The 23,252-nt window shown below is 41.0% G+C and overlaps 1 protein-coding gene across 1 annotated transcript in view; it reads left to right on the top strand.

The window, feature by feature from the left end:
- The window catches only part of ephb4a (eph receptor B4a), a 48,807-nt gene that overhangs the window by 16,716 nt on the left and 8,839 nt on the right, over positions 1–23,252 (top strand). The window contains exons 2-7 of the mRNA XM_049592024.1: positions 8,731–8,801; positions 12,036–12,317; positions 14,698–15,088; positions 18,803–18,955; positions 21,449–21,784; positions 21,871–21,995. Of these exons, the coding sequence (XP_049447981.1) occupies positions 8,731–8,801; positions 12,036–12,317; positions 14,698–15,088; positions 18,803–18,955; positions 21,449–21,784; positions 21,871–21,995 (1,358 nt within the window). The remainder of the gene's footprint in view (positions 1–8,730; positions 8,802–12,035; positions 12,318–14,697; positions 15,089–18,802; positions 18,956–21,448; positions 21,785–21,870; positions 21,996–23,252) is intronic.

Here is a 23,252-nt window from a genome sequence, read left to right as displayed (position 1 = left end):
TTAACGTGCTCAATAATACCTGGAGGACAATTGCTCCTGTCATATAATGAACGTGATAATCTTCTAGGAAGGCATTATTTGAATACTGCAACAAACAAAACAAACTTCACTGACTTTTTGTTGTAGCAGCTGTAATCCATCAAACTAATGTTAATACAGGCAACCTCATTAATTTTACCTATTGTTAGTTACCCACGTTTTGGCCTCCCTTGGAAACATCTGCTCGTGTTAATGTGAAGAGAAAAACGACCCAAATGAAGGATTTTCCAAGGAAAAGTTCAGTTCAGCATTTTGGGAAATTCCCTTTATGGCCTTTAGCCAAGTTAGAGAAAACCATGGTCTAAGTACATTTTTTGTTTGCTGAGTAAATTCCAGGGGTTAAGTGTCTGCACCAAATTAGTCATGCAGCAAAAATTATGCTGAGTGTCACTACCTCAATTTCTTGTCATTTAGGGGCGTGCTCCTCTGCTGCTACCTCTGCTGCTACCCTGCTGTTTGTAGCCCCTTTTACAGAGGCAGGAATTTTAATGCCATAATGTCGCACCGCCATTCTGCATAAAAGGTAAAATTGTGAAATGGGGGGACAGAGTTGTCTCGCCTCTGAACCGAGAACGAAGGTAGTAATTGTGCTGAAACAATAACTGGGTGTCCATCCAAATGTATCGCAAATTTTAAGTGAATTTTGTGAAAATTTGCAAAAGAAAATGCAAATTTATGCACGTTTCCATTCATTATTGTTTTGCGAGTATTGGGAGTCAACAGGTCGAGTAATAAGTGGCGCTTCTCGTGAAAAATGAAAATGCAAAGGAACACCCATAGAAGAAGAGGGCACCGTGAGATGACGTCATTGAGAGCGTCTCATGTCCAAAACTGATGTAAACAACTACCGGCACTACTACTGTTAGTAATTGAAGGAAACATTCAGTTTCGTTGTCACTCCAGACATATCTCATGCTCCCTTCCTCTGCCGCCGTTTTTTGACTGTGGACTCGTGGAGTGGAAGTGAGGTAGAAGTAGGATCCGGTAGCCTACATCATCGTTTATTTGCTAAATCTGTTTGCATTGCCGAAAGTTGCATTTTCCTAATATCGATACGCTGACTTTTCCACCCCCTCCTAGTGTAAAAACTTTTTTGTGATATTTCGGCATTACCATTCAAGTTTTTTTTTTTTTTGCAATTGTTAAAATTGCGAATAAAAATAGGTGGATGGAAACCCAACTAATGTCTGTATAAACGAGACAGCCGGCAGGGTGGAACCATGGACGGCACAAGTGTGACGTTTTGACTACATGTTATGCGTGCGACCCACTGTAGGACATGATAGCAGTTAGCAGCTAACTCAAAAAAGAAGAATAGGAGTCGAACATATCCGCAGATTGGGAAAACAAAGACGTCTGGGAGCTTCTCACCCTCCAAGCAGAGGACAAGATCAGCCGCTTTATACAGAGATGCTGACGGACTTTCTAGTGGCCCTATAGGGCAATCTCTGTGTATACAGGGCTTGTGAGTGTCAGAGTATAGGGGCTGTCACAAACACACACATGGACACACACACACCCACTAGCAGATGTGTTTTACGACTGTCTAAACAGCATGTCTACCGTGAAACAGACAATCTCAAGCGCTCCTAGTTCTGTGGCACTGCTTACCATATGGGACATCAGCTGACCTGCTAAACTATCACTTGCCGCCAGTCTGCAAAGAAGAGGGTGTCTGCAGTAGAGAGTAAAGATTCTGATGAGGAGGTATAAAAATTCACTTTAATATTTGATCCTTAAGTACATTTAGCAGCAAAGACTTCACTGGAATTTCGACAAGACTTCTTTGGTTGCATTCAGCCTTGAATTGATTAACCATCGATCAATAGCCATATATTAAAGTAATATTGCTTCAGATTTTGCTCTGGTCTCTTCTTTAGCTCTGTATTCAACACAATGCCTTATTACCTTAATGAAATGTACTGAAACCAGTGTATATGCAACACGAAAAGGCATTTTATTATTTTGGATGGTGAAAAAACATGATTTGCTGTAGGATTTTTTCATTTTTCAGTGCATTTGTGAGTCAAAAAGTTAATTTTGGAAACTGCAGATTACTACTCTCATGTCTGTATGATGAATATGAGGCTACCTTGTTAGCTTAGCTTAGCACAAAGACTGGAAAAGACTCTAAAGTAAGCTAAGCCAAGTGTACAGACATGAGAGTGGTATTCTCATCCACAGTGAGTAAGCGAATAAGCGTATTTCCCAACATGTGTAACTATTCTTGTGATTTAAAATGCGAAACATGTAGGTATTAAATTGCCTGAGGCACGAGAACATCCCATAAGCATGTCTGATTTCAGGGTTTGGCTTTGGAAATTTCAACACATGTGCAAGCAGTTTTCCCCCCCTGAAACACACAAGGTTCTGAGTTATACCTGGAGGACAATAACTCTCATATCAAGAGATGACATATGGAGCATGAAGGGGAGCAGCTTTAAGTCCCATACTAAACAAATGGTATGCACGCAGATGAGATTTGTTTGCTGAGGAATTCATAACCTATTTTAGTTTTGTATAATTAAATGAGTGTACAGAAACACATTGTGACACTAAGTTATTGACCTGTCGTGGCTTCATGTTAGCAGTCAAAAAAAAATAGAGGTTGAAAGATGACATTGAAAGCAAGTAGCTTCATGAATTTATCTGTAATATTGGCAAACACACTGATAAGCCCATCTAGTTTTTGCCATCTGTAAATCCTAACATCTCTTCCCCCTTCCTACAGTCCCCCTTTTCATTATCCCCGTGCTTCCCCTCTGTCTCCATTTCTCTAGGTGTATGAGGGTAATTGGCACTCTGTTTCTTTAATTAAAATGAGGTCTAATTGTAGCTGAAGCAGGGCAAATGTTCATAGGCCTGTAATTTTCCTATCACACTCCAGAGCCACGGAGAAAGTGTAAAATAGGGAGGGAAAAGGGCGCGCGGGAAAGAAATTAACACAGAAGGGAACAACGGGATTCAGTGCAAATGCGTCCAGCTCTCGAATTTGAGGTTGGTCGTCTAAAGCCTGGAGACAGCTGTATAGAAAATGAGGGTGTAATATTTGCCATATAGTCCCCCTTTGTGGAAAAACACAGGGTCAGGTTTTACATTTCAAAAGAAAACGGTGTACAACACACTCTATTGTTGTCTGCCTTTCATACAGAATACCTTCCCCTTGCCTCTTTGACAAGGTTTCATGATTAGAAATAAAAACTGAAGCATCCTAATCCTGATATCCACCTCAGATCTGCCTGTTTTTGTCTTTTAAATGGGAAAAAAAGTCTTATCATGTGTATTAATTTATGTATTTTTCTTCACAAGTGTGATTTCAAGGCTGAGTCCGAGCCGTCTTGCCAGCACCAGTATCAGTTTAGACTTCTTCAGTGTCTCCTAATGTGGACGATTGTACTGTAATTACTGTACAGTTGTTTGTTTTGGGTGTTAAATATGGCCGGATGACGATTTTCATTGTTCTTACATTTCTCCGTACACTTGGGGCAATTTTCCGGCAGTGGGTGGCCGCCGCTGTTGTAAGAATGTAGGGGAAACGCCAGCTTCCTCTGACAGGGCTTAAGTCTGAACCTACTTCAGTGAAAGGCAAGGCCGTGCATGCACATAATAGAAGCGCTCACCATCTCATCCAAACACTCATGCTCACACATCCTGTCTCATAAACCTTAATGATAGAGCAGCGATAAACAGTGATTATCATGCCTGGGGGGTGGGTGTTTCTTTTCCACCCCTCCAAAATAAAATCAAAAATCAGCATATGAAACAGAAGCAGGTGTGTGTGTGTGATAGGTGGAGACGGGGCAGCCTGAGTGTTATGAAGGTGTTTTTAAATTATGCTGGAGTGAACTCGAGGTAGAGTAAATGCGGGGAAAGCACCGGCCTGAACTTTGTCATCCAATTATCCTCCTCATCCACCTCTCTGCTTCGTCTCTCTGCAGACTTTCCTTTCTGCCTCTTTATCGCCTCAGATTGTTGTTAGAAAGCCAGTGGGCCTCTGTGGTTTTGAAGTGGAAGAGAGTGAGAGGCATGTAGTGCTGCATTTTCACCGCATGGTACAGCACGGCTCCACACAACTTGACTCACTCTTTTTTTGTTTTACATTAGCATAAGTTGTGAATAGTACGTGATACTTTTTTTGGTGCCACCCTAGTCAACATTTAAAGGTAGAGTTTAAACACTGCAGACCACTGATTGATCAGATTTGTCAGCAACACCCGCCATTTTTAAATAGCCAAACTACCATCATTGGTGACCACATTTTTATTCAGATTTTTAAAATGGCAGCCTGCAAAACTGTGCCATACAATTAACAAAGTGCAGACATTCCTCTGTTTGGTTGCAGATGAAAGGAGTCAGTGTTTGTTGTGTGGAAGATGATGTCTTGGCTGCAACTAACGATTAGTTTCAATTATCTTCTCTATTAATTGATTAGTTGTTTGGTTTATAAATGATCAGAAAATAATGAAAAATATTTATCAGTGTTTCCCAAAACCCAAAGATATTCAGTTTACTCTTGAGAAGGAGTAAAGAAACCGAAAAAAGTCATATTTAAAAAGCTGAAATCCGAGAATTCTGACTTAAATTAGTCAAACTGATGAATAAATTATCAATTTTGTTGGCAGTTAAGTCATTAGTTGATTAATTGGTGCAACTCCTATGATGTCACAGCTGTTTTATGTGGTGTGGCTATAGCAATCCACTGAGACTCCCACCTGCACTGAGGGTGTACTATATGCAATAGCAAACACAACAGAGCGAAGGACTTGGCACCAAACATAAGTCGCATTAAAACGAGCCGTATCATGCAGTGCAAATGCAGCATACGTTTGTGTTTCTTTACGAGGAGTTTGCACAGACAGAACTTAAAGTGATTAGGTTGTAAAAGAGAGAGGGTAATAAGTAATTCATTACAGTCACATTTGCCTCTCGGTGTGATGTCACGATGAACCTGCTGCATATGCAACCCTGATAAGTGATGTCAAGTCATTGCTTTCATGTGCAGTGCAGCAGACAGGTCGCCCAGATGATGGGAACGAGAAAATGACACCGAGGTGGAATACAATAAGAAAGATTTAAATAATTTGGCTGCGCAGCGGCAAGAGTGGGGTCGAGAAGGGGATGAATGCTCTGTGTGTGTGCACTAGTTTGTGTGTGTGTGAGTGGGTTGTTAACTGAGGAAATGTATTAAATTAGCTGGAGCTAAGATGTGAGCAGTGGTGGGCGTGATCGAGTGATCACTGAAATCATTATGAAAAAACGAGGATATGAAGAGTGAGATATTTATAGGTGACACTGGATGTTTTCCACTTGTTTTTAATGTTAATCATTTTGTATTAAAATGTGCTTGTGTTGCACTTTAACAGCTTTTTGTTTTATTTATAGGAGTAAAAGCAGTGGAGCATTATATTTTTATAGAACTGGGACTTCCTGGTAGACTGTGTAGGATAATTCATTAAAAAAAACGTGGGAAAATATAAACATTATCACCATAATCAATCACAGTTAACTGATTTACTGTAAACTGTATGCTTAAAATATCCAAACATCCCTCTCCTCAGTTTGAAGTGTTGAAGGACAGTTTAAGCAGTCCATCCTGAACAGGCTGATCTTGTCCGCACTATCTGATCTTGTAGTGTTCATTGGGGTTAAACAATGGCGTCAGCTGCCACATTTGTCTCAGTAGGAAGTGTGAGTCAGACCCTGCTTTATCTCAGAGAATTCATTGTGCCTTCGTGTGTATTTCATTGGGATGTGGGTTGGTAAGTGGTAAATGTGATTGTCTCTCACTTTACACGGGATCACAGAGATTAGTAACTGTAGGCGTCGGAGTTATTTTTGTAAAATACTACAAGTGTTGCTGTTTAAATATTTTCATAGAGCACAAGGAGTCCCCAGCAACCTTCATATCTTCACAGCGTTCTATGTGAAGCGTTTTTGCAATCATTGCAAGCGTTTTTCCTTTTCTCGTGTACACAGTGTTCCACAGGAAGTCATTAGCAGCTATTGAAGAGACAATAAAAGAAACTTGGGCGATGATATGAAGTTAACACTCAAAGGATGAATTTTACTTTCCTACAGTGGCAATGGTAGTCTTAGAACTATGGAAGGGTTAATGATGAAATACATTAGATGGAGACATTTGCAACTTATGTTTTTTTTAATTACCATTGATGAAATTATCAGTTATATTACTGATAAATGTCCATTATTGATTAATGGTGATGTCTGTTAGTTTCCATCAGCCAACCACTCAACACCAAAAGATTTTTAAGAATGGGAAATCAGGAAATTCTTCCATTAAGAAAACTGGAACTGGATTATTTAACCACTAGAAGAACAGGACAGTCTAACCTCCACATGTGGATTAATATAGAAGGAGTCACCAAATCTGTGTATAAAATCAGACACTTGATTTTTGCAGGCATGTATAGGGAGTAAGGTTGTCAAAATGATAGGTACTTAGACACTTTATTGATACCACATGTTTTAAAGGACGCAGTCACCATTAATCAAATATTTGATAGTATCAGAATTGCTAAAGCTATTAAAAAAAACAGACCTACAGTCAGATTTCCAGCCAAGTCAGGCATAGACAACCTGTGGCTCATCACTGGAGATGGCTACAGTAGTCTTGAGTCTTCCTAGTTGGGCTAGCTGTGGACTCCAAATGGGAAAATGCAGAATTTGATAGTGCATGAATAAATTTGTTTGCTTTCAGCCGCAATGCTGCAAAGTTAAAGTACCAAATAATCATAAAGAGCCTACTGCAGAACAGCCACCTTGTGCTAAAACATATTAATGAATGCTCATTTAGACTTACTGGTAACGTTGGTAAGCTTGGCTTAAAGGGCTGTGTTACTTATTACGAGGCTTATGTCTCCTTTGATAATAAAGGTCGCTGACCCCTGACCTAAGTTTAATGTCCTACACATGTGTTGGTCTGTGTTTAGTGACTTTTTCTGTACCAGCACTGTGTGCAGGTTGTTTAAAAGAAAAGAGAAACAAATACATTTTAGTGCCGAGGACTTGTTTCCTCTTTTCCCCCTCTACCAAAAGAGGTAGCGAGAATCATTTTTTTACACTATATTGTTTCAAGGTTTAAAATCCTGCTACTGTGACAACATTAATTCAGAGCAGATGTTTTGTACAACAAAGCAGCATGTTAAAGCATGTAGGAGGTGGAAATAACACGTCTTTAACAGCTGAGAAAAGCAACACTGTGGCCTATCCAGAATTCAGAGGGAAACATCTTTCGAATCTTTTTTTTTTTTTTTTTTAATAAATGTAAGAATGATACAGGAATTATCTTAATAAAATTTTAATTTCATGGAGCGCATTGGCAGGTGAGTTTTTACAGTGCATGTCATATAATCGCAATGTTGCAGGTTTGATTCCAGCCTGTGTTGCATGTTGTATCCCTGTCTCTCCGCTACTTTCCTATCTATCACTTGACTGCCAAATTGTCCAATAAAGGTGAAAATACAGAAAATATAAATGTATAATTATGGTTTAAATGCAGTTCAGGAACCATTTTATTATTCACATGAAACATTATAACTAAAATCACAAACGTGATGGAGAAAATACACTAATACTTAAATAAGCATGTAGAAACCAAAATTGAGTGAAAATAAAACCATGAAAGAAAAATGGGGAAAGTTTTTGTGTGTGTGTGTGTGTGTGAGGGGAGAGTGTGTATTAAAGTGTGCATTAGTGGGGTTATGGCACGCCAGACTTTACTGTTGAGCCTTATAGTGGGAGCCTAATTCAAAAAAACATCTTAATAACCCCAATGATAAACTCGCACTGAAACCCCCATTTCCTCCAGCATCCATTTTCATGCAAGTGCTCGCCTTGATCATGGCACACAGGAGAGCCGCATTAAATCCTGTTTATTGGTAAAACCAAACGGCCTCACCCTTGAGATGAGCTTCTGTGGGGAACACGTAGGGCTCTAAAAACCAGTCTGTGACAGAAACCCCATCCCATCAGTATGAATACTAGTCACAATTCAGCAGAGACAATCTGCCAAGACAGCTGGGAGGGAGAAAGATGTCCTCACATGAAAAGAAGTCCCTTCACCCTAACCTAACTCTGCTCCGAGTCGCATGCAGTTCAGGTCCCTGGTTTTATTGGGATACTGAATCATAGCAGAACTGCTCGGATTGTTTGCGAGGCGGCAGTAGCCTGCCCCTCAAAAGATTACAAAAAATCAATTCTATTGTAATCACAGATCGTGACTGGAAGGGCTTAAATCATTATATTTGTGTGTCTGTGAGTGTGTCTCTGTGTAAGTCTGGCCTGTTCTCTTGTTCCAGCTACTTGTCCCCACTCTCTCCGGACAAAGGCAGACTCCTTTCAGGAGGTTTAGTGTGACCACAGGCATGGCGCTTCGCCGGGAACACAAGGGACGTGGGGGGAATAGAAACAAACATGAGAAGCAAGACAATTTTAGGGTAGTGGGAATGTTTTTCTGTAGATGTAATTGACTGGTGAAACTCCATCTTCTACCGTAATCCCAGTGTAAGCCACGGCTGATACTTGGCAGTGAGCTTGGGACTTGAAATATGTTCTCTCTTTGATTTTGAATTCACTTGTGTGTTTCTCTGAATGTAAATGAGTCTTATACGTGTCATTTTTTATATTTCCCGCTGTGAGTGATATTACATTTTTGATCTTTTTTTTTCACAGAGGTCCTGATGAACACTAAGACAGAGACATCTGATCTTAAATGGACCATCTTCTCACATGCCAAACCCGAGGTATGTAACCCCAGCTTCGCCATGTTATCTGTATTACTAACATAGACCTTGTGGTGACTGGGGGATTTTTGGCTTCCAGCTGTTCCTTTGTTACTTTGGCTATAAAAGAGCTCCTTATATGGCAGGTAACTGACAGAAGAAAGGAAACGCCAGAGCGAATGTGGGATTCAAAGTACATTGAAAGCAGATGCTTTGATATATCCCATCAACCTTGGAGTTGAAGTTACTGGCTGCCCACAATTTTGAATACTGCTGCCAGAAAAAGACATATTTGTAATTTGATCAACTGAGGAGTGGTTGCTAGGGTATTTCTGCCAACAGCGTCAGTGACCAAAAACTGCTCAACTTGCTGATGTCTCAGAAGGAAAATGGTTACAGTGATGCTGGCAGGAAGAGACTTCTGGAACCGGACAGAAATACTCAACAAATGCGTCTGCGCTTTTGATTAAGATGCAAAGCAAGACAGGCTGACAGTCTCTAAATAGTTTGCTCAGCCATTATCATTTGAGGCCACTCATCAAAAGCTTCACATTGCCAGAAATATGGCTGGATCCGGTTTTCCAACACGAACTTAAAGAGTTTAAAACAATAATTTAGTCAGTAATGACAGGCAGCAGTGGGGAGATGCCATGAGCTGTCTGCATCAAAATTACACATATAAAATGTCTGTTAATATATGGTTATTTATTTATAGCATGAGAGGATTATGAGATATTTGTGGGAACTTCTGTCAGGTATAAGTTCGGGTTTCTCAATTGCAAATACTAAAATGGCCTGTCACGATAATTATGTTAAATATGGATATGACCTCAATCATTTAGGTGACTTTAATATTGCCTGTGGTGTTAATATGCGTATATGTTTTCATAAGAATGTCACCAACATGATGCTAGAATAAACAGCAGGGTTTTCCTGACCATTATGAGACTACCAGGGCAATTCTCCCGTTTTTTTCTCTCTTCACCCCCACCTACTTATATGAGAAAAAATAAAAACACCTAAGAGACGACGTTGTGTAGCTTACCAGTAACCTGCAGCTGCACTTCTGGAGTGGAAGAGGACCAGTCTTGATAGTCGTTAGCTTGCCAACCCCAGGAAACGAGCCAAAAAGTCAGTTATTTATAGTTTTACCCTCTATCAACTTCATCCTCCACTCCAAAAATCCACCAGTGAACCGCTTGGCTCCCAGTCCATCTACCCCTGGGAGCTGACTGCACCACACCGGCCAGATTATGGAGGTAGCTGCTGTGTTTTCATTTAGCCTTTATTTAACCAGGTTCCCAGAGCTGTGCTAAGCTTGTCTAGTAGTAGCAAGAGGCATCACTTGGTTTTGTTTTTGTTGGCCAAATTTGCTTCAAATTAGGTTTTGGGCTCCTCCTATAGTGGTTATATACCTTCTGGTAATTCCTTTTTAATTTTTCTTTTTTTCTTTTTTCATATTCCAATCCTAGGGTTTGAATAATCTTCAGACATTAAACTTAGCTGCTCTTTGAAAAGGTCCTCTTGCATTATTATGCTACTATCATCATATCAGTGGCATAAAATGGTCTCAAAATTTCTTAATGTACCCTGGGTTTTAACACATCTGGGGAAAACAGCATTCTCCTACTATGCACCATGGGCGTGGACCAATCTTCAAAAAGATCTAAAATTAGAAACACTTCAATTCATTGATGAATTAAGGGCATCATAAAGAATGTGGTAATAGAGACATGGGCTTGTTTTTCTTGAGAGGCCACTATGTTTGAATAGTTGTTGTTTTATTGTAGATTTTTGTATAATATGTTGTGTTTGTTGCATTTTAAGTGTGTTTTGATTGGTTGCTAACTTGGCCAGGTCTCTCTTTTTTAATCTCAGTGGGACTTCCCGGTTTAATAACGGTTAAATAAATAAAAAAATGACAATTTACAATCCAGTAAAAGTAGTTATTGTGACAGGGCTAGGATTACCCTTTTCCAAGGACACCAAATTAAGCTAATATTCATGCTAAACCTCTAGTTTAAAACTATTTGAATGAAATCATCCGTTAAATAATGTTATTTAATGATGATGTGTGCTGAGCCTCAGGTACAGACTTAAATCTATGTGAACAGCGGGAACATGGGATTAACCCTTTTACGTGTATTAACACTGTTACATGTATTAACACAGGCTGAATGTATGTGCCTAAATAAAACCCAGTTTGTGTGTGTGAAAGTAGTCTGCTTCACCTCGCTCAGACCTGTGCTTTGAAGTGAAAGGAATGGCAAACATATGGCCCATATGTCTCGCAGTATGTATGCAAATGTACATCTCTCTGATTTGCTTTCAAAAACCCCATTTGTAGCAATTTCTTTAATATGATTTCTGTCAAATCCAGATGAGCCCTGTGGGATATTTAGTGCATCTTCATCATAGACAACATTTTGTTCACAGAAATATGTGCTGCCAAAAGTCCATAGTATTTATTTTTTGGGGATTAAAAGGGAAATTCTCCCCTCGGAGAAATTCAAACCTGGCTCTCAGTGCTCTGCTGCACTGTAATTCATTCAGACCAGTATTCTGCCTCACTCAACACATCATCTGCAAATGGATTTTTAAAGATTTACATATTTACATAACTGAATTTCTGAGCCTCAAGTTCAGCAAATCTGCTAAATTCTGCCCTGAGTATGTTAATTTCTTGCTTGTTTCCCGCTCCTGGGAACATGGTGATGGTGAACATGTTTGCTGTTGACTCAGAAGTCGAACATTAAAGCCTTTTTCTGTTGCATTTGGCTCCCCAACAAATGTAGATTTCTGTGGAGGGTTTTCGCTTCATACATATTTGTGATATCCCCCTCTGTATTCTTGTATTTTATTCTAAAAGTGTGTTTGAAGGGTGAAATCTGTGTCTGTCTCGGATGCTGTGTGCAGCAGTGTGCTCTGTTTGACAAGTGAGACTTGTATCCCCACTAGCTGAGCTGTGGCTCAGCAGGAGGAATGATTTAACAACCCAGATTCAAATTTGGGCTGGATCTAAATCCACAGCAGGCCAGATCCGTCCCATGGGCCTCTGACAGGTGCAGTACAGCAGAGGGCCAACAAAGGATCGTAACATTACTATGATGAATAGCACTTTTTATGTGACCAATTTCATAAAGACTCCAGTGAAAGTCTTTACAGGAGAATTAAAAATGTTCACAAGTTTTCTGGGTCAGATGTCATTTTAACTTGCAACCTCTGACAACCCTTTGTTCTCCTCTTTGCTCTCAGTGGGAGGAAGTAAGCGGTTTAGATGAGGAGAACAACAGCGTGAGGACCTATCAGATATGTCAGACTGACAGCTCATCCAGCCATTGGCTGCGCAGCGGCTACATCCAGCGGCGAGGAGCATCTCAGGTTTACGTGGAGCTGCGGTTCACCATGATGGAGTGCTCATCCAGGAGCACCCACCACCGCAGCTGCAAGGAGACCTTCAACCTCTACTACTACCAGGCAGACTCCAACGAGGCCACGTCCTCTTACCCGCCTTGGATGGAGAACCCATACACCAAGGTACATCCACACCCACCAGTTAATCACAAATGCTCATTATTATTGGAATCCAATAATAGACATCTGTTATTGACTTCAAGTTAACACATTGAATATCTGCATTAAAGAGTTACTCCACATATTTTACATATGAAGAGTGTTTGAGTTGTCATGTCATGTTTGGTTATTTGGCTCTGGAGGAACTATTTTACACATGTGAAAACATAATTAAGTAGAAGGGTGCTCAGAGCACAGACCTCCGCTAAAGCCAAATGTGCTGTCTCGCAGTGTTAATGAAGGTGAAAAATACTATAAGATTTGGATCTGCTCCGAAACGTAATGGGTTCTTTCTTGTCCCATGCAAAACTCTTCAACCAAGTTTTATGAAAATCGGGACTGTAGTAGTAACCTGCTTGTCGAGCGTCACTTAAGTTTACATTACTGAAGGTTTATGACAAAATCACTTGATGACTGTGTGCGCATGGTGAGAGAGGAGAGGGAGAGATGCTGTGCTGCTGCCAGAGGAGCCGCTGAATGAGTTCCCTCTGAGCGGTAACTCGTTAAAAGAGTCTGAGAAGTTTTCATAAAACATTCAGGACACCCCAGTTTATTTCACACTACTGAAGCTGTTCCTCTTTTTGCAACCACACTGGAGTCGCTAATAATTTTGCTTTCAGACATGGTTGTTTTTGCCTTGAGTAACAGTATGACGTCAATATGTCAACAAGTGGAAATATGGCAAGTATCACAATGTGAATTTTTCATACAAAATTAAAAATTTTACCGGTATTATTGTGAGAGATGACGAGATGATATGGCACACCCTTACTTGGCGGAGGTATTTATAAGGCTGTAACTAATGATTCATTTCAGCCATTAATGCCATTCATGTTCTCATTTATCAATTAAAAGTTTTGTTCAGATTTTTTTTTAGAGCCTACAGTGATGCCTTTAATTAGCTTGTTTTATCTGTTCAACAGACCAGGAAGATATTCTGTTGACTTTTATGTGTGACAAGGAAAAAGAGCAAATCTCACATTTGACAACCAGGAACCATGAAATGTTTGACATTTTTGCTTGAAAGAAATCAATCAAAATTAAATCAGTAAAAAGTTGCTAAATAATTTTCTATCAGCTGAGTAATTATACAAATTATTTATTTCTAATTTAAATGTCTGTTTCAAACTCAATCCAAGATAATCTGGATGTTAGTTAGGATTTAAACTGAGAAGTAACATTTTTTAACAGGAAGTCTTAAATAATAAACTTAATAAACTGGAGGTGTAGCGTTTAGACGTACATGGGCATTTACCAGGCAATGTGGGCCCAATAAACAAAGTTATTGAATTGCATTATGGTTAGTGTAGAATCCAGTTTTATCCCTGCTGGGACTAAACATTTATTTAGAGTTTTTGCCTCTGCTGCATCAGATTTCATCATTCTTTAAAAAAAATCTCACATTTTCTCTTGAGATTTGAGAACATTAAATTGCTAAAATATCCTTTTATTGCATTCAAGAAAAAGAAAACACATCAGGAGAATTGTGTGTTCTCTTGACAACATTTTATTACAGGACTTCACTGGTAGTTTTGAATTTTTACTCCATGTATATATGATGTGTGTGCATATTGCACTGTAAAATGACTGCTGCCAGTTTTTCAAAGCATACCGTAGCTTTTAGATTGACCTCCAATACGTAGTTGGCTCTCAGTCATTTCTTTGAAGTCCATCAGCTTGCAGAGACAAAAAACAACAACGTTGATTTAGTTATGTATTTATTACAGTCGACATTTAATCACTTTTAGTTTTTGTCCAAGTTATGTTATCGTCTCACGGGAACAAGTACACTGTTTTGAAAACTCTCCTCCTCGGTGCATTCAATCTGTTTCACAACCTGTGTGTTTGTTTATCGTCTGGCTTTCATTTTTCCAAACGCATAGCTTACAAGTGAAATGCTTTTTGGCATCTCATTGTCAAACCTCAGATGTTGTGGTGTCCCTGAACACGCCGCCAAAGAGAGGTTTCAAAATAGTGTCTGCTCCTCCTCGACTTCATTACCACTTAATAATGTAACTTTGACAGAAAAATAAAAGTGATGAAATGTTCGCTGTGATGAAATTACCTTTCTCCCGAGCGGGTTTCAAGTCCCCGCAAGTTTGAGCTTCAAAGAGGACTGTAACAAATGGGAAACAATGGCTGCCAGGAAGGTAGGAAATCATTCTAAAATCACAGTGGTATGCTTTGGAAAACGTTCAATAATGTAAAGCATATGTGATGTCTAGTTAATGGGCTAAAATGGCTAAAACATGCACAACCGCCAGCCTGGTCCCTCTTAAGACTGAATCCTGTGCGCTGGAATGGGGCCATTACATAAGATCTTTTCTCTTTCTTCCTGTCCTAGGTGGACACAGTGGCTGCGGACTTTCTACTGAGGAAGGGCGGGGAGAGGAAATTCAACGTGAAGACCTTAAGACTCGGCCCTCTGTCTAAAAGGGGCTTCTACTTGGCTTTTCAAGCTCAGGGCGCCTGCATGGCCCTGCTGTCTGTCAGGGTGTTCTTCAAAAAGTGTCCCCCCCTGGTCAGTGCTCTTTCCTCTTTCCCTGAGACAGTTCCTCGAACTCTGGTGCAAGAGGCGCAGGGCGTGTGTGTGGAGCATGCCGCCCAGCAGGGGCCTCGACCTCGGCCACCTAAGCTCTTCTGTGGGGAAGATGGCCAGTGGGTGGGCCAGCCGACAACCTCCTGCGCCTGCTTACCAGGATATGAGCCCACTGAAGGACACACTAGATGCACAGGTAAGAAGGAGGCCCAAGAATGTATGTCGACTACACCCATATAGGCAGAAAGCAGGCAGACTAAACAGGAACACAATGTTAAGATGAGGGTGGGGTTCACTGAGGAGCAGAGAAATGGGCGACGGAGGAAGTTAATGAGGCAGGGGAATGGCCGCAACACGGAGTGGACAGAGAGAGGTCAGGTGGATCAGCACTTATCTCAAAGAGGAAGAGCAGGGTCACGGGCTCACTGCTGCGACAACTCATGGTTCAGCTAAGCTAGAAGGAGCACAGGATGACTGCAGAGGTGATAGAAGTGAGACGGGAGGGGAACGCTCGGGGTAAAGATCATATCACTTTGAGAACATCAAAGCAAAGCAGACAAAAAAAGAAGGAAGAAGCAGGATGATTCTCTCAGGAGCTGTGCAGCAGCTCCGTCTAATGAGTCCAATTAACAAGCCTCGTGCATGAACACCCCCCCACACACACACACGCACGCGCGCATGCACACTCTCACACACACTGCATCACACCAACGCGGATAAATGTCGAGCACTGAGAACAGAGGAACACGAGAAGGAATGCTACAGTTTCTTCAGAAAATGTGGGGTTGCATTCGCTGTGTGTTTGAAGGTAGGATTTAGTTTGATCTCTGTGGGAGGCATAATGATTTCTCATAACAAAAAATAATTTCCGACATTTTGCTTCTGGTGAAGTGGGGTTGGCATTTCCAGCGTTCTGTCACTGAAGAGAGCTGTAAGGAAGAAACATTCACCAGACCATAAAGGGAAATTGCCTTTTATTGCAAGATTGAACAGTTAATATGCTTCGTAGGCCGGTCACTTCAGAACATGCAATTGGCGTCTGGTTTTAAAATTAAATTACTCCAGCTGCATTGCCATTATCCCTCATAGACAATACATATATTTTCTGGGTCAAACACAACCCTTTAACATAAAGCTTACGAACACTGTCAAGTTGATTCAGTGTTATAGAGTAGCTTGATTAGAATATTTAAACCCCGTCTTTGAAGTAAAGCTCCAGCAGGCTATAAATACTGCTACATGGGAGGGGTGTATTTCCCTATGTGCCCATATACTGTAGCTTTACAAATGTTATATAATACAAACGGTTGCATCATGACGCCTTGAATATTCCCAAAATGATTTTGAGTTACTGGTTAGCAGCTGTCACCAAACTGCAGAAATGATTCATATCAGTGAAAGTGAAAGGTTTGAGTCGTACTTTGATATCATTATTTATTCCTTTTACTCAGAAAAGTGTCCGGAACAAAATAATCACTGAAATTAGCATGCACTGCTGCGAGTGCTGAACATTCTTACAACTGAAGTCATTGAAAAACACTGTTCAGTGAACAATAGTAACAGGCTGTTGTCGGGAAGTGTCATCTGTGTTGTCTTGTTGGATCAAAATAAGAGCTCAGAAGCACCCAGGTTAGTTTTTATAATCCTGTTATACGACAGCCACTTGCATTTAATTTATAAACTATATATTGTAACAGCCTTTAACAGGTGAGACATACATTCAGCACTCGATGCATTTTGCACATGTGGGGAAATTCCAGCAGGCAAAATGCCAGTCGGAAAGTATTGGCGAGAGTGTGTTGACCCTTTTAACAATGCGCCTCTCGGTGTGAAAGTTTATTGTTATATTCCTCTCACTCAGCAGCTGGAGCTGCGTTTCAACCTCCACACTCAACACTTACTGTAAACACTTCAGCGACTGTCTGTGGTGTTACAGGGTGACGGCTCAATACAGAAAAAATATATGTGTGTGTGTGTGTGTGTGTGTGTGTGTGTGTGTGTGTGTGTGTGTGTGTGTGTGTGTGTAATTCTAAGACCTATTACACTCATTTTCAGGTTCATATTTATATTTTTGATTTCTGCCAGAACATGTTTATAGATGTTTTTATGCAGTGGTTCCCAACTGGTGGGTCGCAGTCCAAAAGTGGGTCACGGGTCCATTCTGAATCGACGGCAAGTGACTCACAAAGGTGTCAAGTTTGTCAAAAACACACTTTATTTTTAAGTACAGTGAATTTCCTGCACAGAGCTTTTATTTTACAGTGCCGTATCCTGCTGTAGATTGAGTGACTAATGGACAGCTACTTGACAGAGGCAGCAAACAAGCTTGACAATTAGGGCTGCAACTAATGATTATTTTCATTGTCGACTAATCTGTCGATTATTTCTTCGATTAGTCGACTAATCATTTTATCGAAAAATGTGTTAAAATGTTGAAAAATGTCAGTCTGTCTCTCCCAAACCCCAAAATTATGTCATCTAATGTCTTGTTTCATACTCACGCCAAAGGGTTTTAGTTCACTGTCATGGGAGAGTGTAAAGCTGCCAATATTTGACCGTAAGAAGCTGCAATAAGAAAACTGGACCCCGTTGCTGGACCAGTAGGGAACCACTGCTTTAATGGTCTTTAATAAAGACTTTTTGCTTCACACTGTCTGAGCTGGAACACCTGTATTCACTCCATGACAATCTGTTTAAGTGACTGTCTTCTTAAACCCCCTTCTGAAAAAGCCCACTCTGCTCTGCGCTGATTGGTCAGCGTTTCTGAGTATTTGTATCTTGGCGTCTCTGCACCATCATTGCAGCAGAGGGAATGACTGTAATGGAGAATAGCAGCATTTTTTACCCTGAAAAATCAACAGTAAAAGCTTCTAAACACAACCAGACATGTTTCAGCAGGAATATGAACCAAAATTGAGATTAACAACATTGGCAACCAAGTTTACACATTTCCCTGATGTTAGCATGTAGCTGCATGCAGCAGGTTAGTCTATGTAATGTAAACACACTAATGTAAACGTGCCTGGAGCTGGAGATGATCACATGAAGAGATCTGGCATACTATGATGTCATACTGCAGCCAGAGTAGAAAAACCATAGAAACAGAGTTGGTTTTTTGCTCACAGGGATTACTTTTACATACATTTACCTCAATATTTCAAACTCAGGTCATGTTTAATATGAACATCTTTAATGGTAACACTGTATATAAGACACAAAATTAAAAAACAAGCTAAATATATTCCTTTTAATAATGTTATAAATGTCAGATAGGGCACATTTACAGTTAAATAAAACACAAAGAAAAGCTGTAAATTCTCACATTCGAGCAGCTGGAACTGCTCGAAGAACTTTTGGCCATTTTCAATCAATTGGCAAAATTGTTGTCAATTGATTTTTTGTCAGTCAACTGATGGATTGATCAACTGATCCTTTCAGCGCCCGTTCACTCTTCTGTCACAGTTTCTTTACATCCTGAATGCCACAGTGCTGCTTTTGGTTTCAGTGACGGCAGTACAGAGAAAGTACAATATTTGGATCGATAAGCAAAGGCAGTTCTTTGTAAGGACACCCACATGTTCGGTCTCGTTATTCAGATATGGTTAGGTGAAATCAATGATAAGCAGCATGCCAATGACAGACAGGTTTACTGTTAATATCAGCTTCATTACTGTAATTGTCCTCAGTTTATGGCCCCCATTACGTGGCTCTGTCTGTCAGTCTGCAACCATCTGGCACCTTACTACCCTGACAAAAAAAAAAACAGCAGTGTGTTTGCAAATTCAGTTTGACCCAGGTCTGTCTGGGACACAGTGGGTGTGAAGATTTGGTGCAGTGTTGTGTCGTATTTACAGGTTGTGTCCAGAAGAACAAACCCTGAAAATTTGTTCTCCTCTCCTGTCCTCCCCAGGCTGTCCTGCGAATCAGTTCAAGTCGGCCTCAGAGGGACAGTGCACAGGCTGTCCAAAAAACAGCTACACTGACACTGTAGGGACGTCAGTGTGTAAGTGCCACTCTGGATTCGTACGTGCAGAGTCTGACACTCCCGACACCGCATGCACTAGTAAGTATTCGGGAAACAGTACTTATGCACGAGTCCAAATGCAAATGTGGAGGTGCTAAGCAACACAAGCATCCACTTGCTTGTTTTCGATCTCTACCTTCCCCTGCTCTTCTTCGCTTTGTTTTTACCATCTATGGTGCTTTTCCTTTCCCTTTTCCCCTCGTGTCATTTAGCCAAACTCCCTTTAATCTGCTTTGTGTCCTTTGTCCCGCTGCTGGCCATTGAGATGCACGTCTTTTGTGACAGGTTGTTGGGGGGCAGGGCTTCCACTCAGAAGTGGAGTAGGCATTGATGGTCTTAAGTGACACCTCCATGCGGCTTCAGGAATTCAGGAATTTCAATTCAGCCATATACTGGATGTGTGAATGGGAGGGACTTTTTAATTAGGTGCGCTCTTTCGGGATGGCCATAAAGCTGATGTGAAACAATGTGAAACACAGTCGGGCTGTTGACAGTTCCTGCTCTCTGCAGGTGTGATATCAATGCCAACTAGAATTTTACATCCGCCAATTTTATTATTACTGATAACTTTAATTACAAAGGCTTTATCTTAATTATTAATCACATAATTAGTCCATTCCTATTATAAATTCTGTTATTGTACCGGATTGCCTTTGCAATTCTGCATATCACTTGTATTTTCAATTTGTATGCAAAATTGCAAACCAGCCGCACCATCTGTAAATCATACGGACCTTTTCCCCTGAAAATAAGTGTTTGACATCACTGTGACAGCCTTGGTGATTTTAACGAAGTGGAGTCAGATTGTTAAACCATAAAATGCATCATCTCTAAAAAAAAAAAAAAAAATCCCCACTCCGAAATGTTGAATTCAGAATTCACTCGCACCCAGATTGTCTATGATGCTGCTGCCCCACTTGGGTTTCCAATGAGAACACTATTAGCACTTAAGTTAGCTGCAGGCTCAGTGACAAAGCTCCGTCTCCTTGGCAGGAACAGAAACTCATTCACAGTGGCTGAGTGGTATTGCTGTTTAGTTATGCTTGGCTTGAGGCAATAGCTATCTTCTTGCAATTTTCAGACGGTGATCATTATCATCCAGTTTTAGACAAACGTAATTGCACCAGTTAAATTCTGCAACACATATGCTCCCGCTGTGACGCAAAGCCACTGCAGGAGCATTGTTCTGCTTCAAGACGACATGTGCAGACTGAATAAAATGTCTTAAACGCACACGGGAAAATGCAAACAAATGGTCTGTGTGGGTCATGGAAAGGTAAAGCAGCAGTAAAATGACACAGAGGAGATTAGAATTTAATTTGATAGAGACATTTTACGTCTTATCATTGCTTCAGAGTTCATCGATGCCTAAGTTTTAAAATGTGATGACATTTTTGACCTGATAATCTGGTGATATTTGAGGATGACTACTGGTGCTTTTTGAGGGTGTTACAGTTTGACAGTTTGGGGGACTTATGTATTTGCTCTCTTAAGAGTGTAAAGGGAAAATTAATACCACTGTCCAGTGTCTGTATTGTAAATATGCAGCTACAGCCTGCTGACAGTTAGCTTAGCACAAAAACTGGAAACAGGGAAACAGCTAGCCTGGCTCTGTCTGAAGCTAAATTATCCACCTACCATCACCCTTGGGGCTCACTACTTAACATGTTATATCTCAGTACAGAAAACAAAAGAAGCAAAAGAGGTGCAATGGGCGTGACGTATAATGCAACACTGTCAGCCATCATCATTTGCTGTCCCTGCCGGTGGCTGATCTCGCCCTCTGCTCGGAGTTTAAGGAGCTCCAGGACCTCATTGTCTTTCCCAGTTTGCCTGCATTTTCGGCTGCCGTTCGCCCTCTTTGAATTAGCAGCTAACTTCTGCTAGCTTCTTTTAAAATCTCCTCATGGTGGGTCGCGCATAATACGTTGTCAAAACATCACACCTGTCCTGTTGGCTGTCCCTTTTACACAGATGTGTATGTGGTGCTGTTACTACATTAGCAGCCAGCTCAAAGGCTGCAAACTCTGCCTCCTCATTCTGTTTTTTAAAGAACAGTGAGGCGGAATAATGGCGAGACATTCCTGCCTTAAGGGGCTCAGGAAGACACTGCACGTGGCCAAGAAGTAATCTCAGACCCCGTTAAACCCACAAGATGTTACCACTGGACAGAGCCAGGCTGTTTCTGGTCTTATAACTAAGCTAAGCTAACAGGTGAAACAGAGTTCCCTGTGTGTCATCCAACAGCATGCAGCCAAATAAGGTGCTTCTCAGCTCAAGTACAGAGACTTCCCAAAGGAGAAAGTGGGACTGGAGCACACTGATAAATTTACAGCCTTTAACAGTGCAAACAGACGAATGTTTCAACACAGGTGCACGCTGTAGCTTCATATTTAGTGTACAGATATATAAATGGTATTAATCTTTTCATCTCATTTGTTGAAAGCAGGAAAGCGAATTCTTAATTTACAGTATTCGCAGTGTACAAAAGGCCAAATCAGTTTAACTCTTGAATATTTTTTGTCACTGTAGAACCGCCCTCGGCTCCGCGCAGCATCGTCACCCAGATCAACGACACCACGCTCAGTCTGGAGTGGAATGAGCCTCTGGACAACGGCGACAGGACAGACCTGAGCTACGCCGTCGTGTGCTCTGTGTGCAGGTCACCAAAGGGGCCGTGCCTTTCCTGCGGAGACAGCGTCAGCTACCGGCCCGCGCAGCACGGCCTGCTGGGTCGCAGGGTGGAAGTGTGGGGCCTGCTGCCTCACACCACATACACCTTCACAATCCAGTCAATCAATGGGGTGTCTCAGGTCAGCGGCAAGGAGCCTGCCAGTGAAAGTGTCAACATCACCACGAGTCATGACGGTAAGAGAGGTGCAGGTGAAGAGGTAGAAAGGTGTAAATAGCCTGAATTTCATGTGGTATTTATAATTGTTCTGCCATCTGTGCAGTGCCATCGCTGGTGTCTGTGATACGGAAGAGTGACTCCACAGAGAGCAGTCTGACTCTGCACTGGTCAGTCCCGGCTCAGCCACACTACACCATCCTGCAGTATCAGCTACGCTACTGTGAGAAGGTGAGAGCTCTCCCCCGACAACATCTCTCAACTGTCCGCCTTAAAGGTCACATACTATTTCAGCTTCGTGATTTTATTTTCAGGTGTAGCACAGCTCAGGAGTAGAAAAGTCACAATGCTTTGCCAAGAAAAAAAAATGTAAACAGGGTGCCAGTCAGTCATGTTGATTTCCATGCAGGTCAAGTGCACTTAAACCCAAACTGCCTGTGGATTGTCAGACAATGCCTCAGATATCTGACAGTGTTGATGATATTTTGCAGTACATCAGTTTATAACATGACCATTTAATTTCTGAGAGATGGTCTCAGACTTTGGTTAAGTTAGTGTTTGTTGCTTTGACTAAAACACACATGAAAAACCTCACTCAGAGGCGCCGTCATACAGCTTATATACAAGACACTTTTATGTGAACAAAATAAATTACCTCCATTTACCTCTCAGACGTATCAGTTAAAATGCTTCTGATTAAGATTGTTTAATTATTTTTTAATGTACTGTAACTGGATTGAATTAAAATTAGTTAAAGTAAATTTCACTAAACCTTAGCAGGTGTTGGACTAAGAGTCTCATCCTACTCTCTAATGTGCTATGTGTGAGCTCAGTCCTGCGTGTTCTTTAATGAAGCAATAGGAGAAGATATTCGGTCTCAGTTAATGTAGTTTATTAAGCAGTAAAGGAATAAAATTACAGAGCTCTGGGTCTCAACCTCACGTCCCTGACGAACAACAAAGGTGTGTCAGTTCACGAAGTCTGACCTCCTGTCCTTTCCCTGACCCAGTATATTTGAGCGTAACAGAGTGTCATTGTGCACGCAAGGCGTTGTCCTCTTCTCATTGGCAGTTCCACTTCCTCCTTCACCACACCACGCCCCTGCCTCGTGTTAATCTGACTCCTTCCCGCTGGCAGTGGGGGCTTGGTTCCTGTTTTGAAAGACAAGAGAACAACACAACTCCCTACGCGTGCTGTACCTTACTATCTGTACATCACTTTCTATTCTTTTTACCATATATGAAACTAATTATCTAAGCATTGCGGTATGTGCTCCTCAGACTTCATGTCTCTTCCTCTCCTGTACTTCTCCACTTCTGCAAAGCAAACACATTCAGATCAGCTGAAATCATCTCAGTATTCTCATTGTTCACATATCTAAAACTTATATAGTGAAACACAACTGATAGTAAAACACATAAAATCATTCTATTCCCAACACAGGGTGTCGGCAGGTCCCTATAAAGTTTTAAAATGTCTTAAAGTCAA

The sequence above is a fragment of the Epinephelus fuscoguttatus genome, linkage group LG12 (assembly GCF_011397635.1).
Source record: "Epinephelus fuscoguttatus linkage group LG12, E.fuscoguttatus.final_Chr_v1".
NCBI classification, from domain to species: Eukaryota; Metazoa; Chordata; class Actinopteri; order Perciformes; family Serranidae; genus Epinephelus; species Epinephelus fuscoguttatus.
The sequence above is the reverse complement of the archived record's forward strand: the minus strand, read 5'-3'. Positions and strand labels throughout refer to the sequence as shown.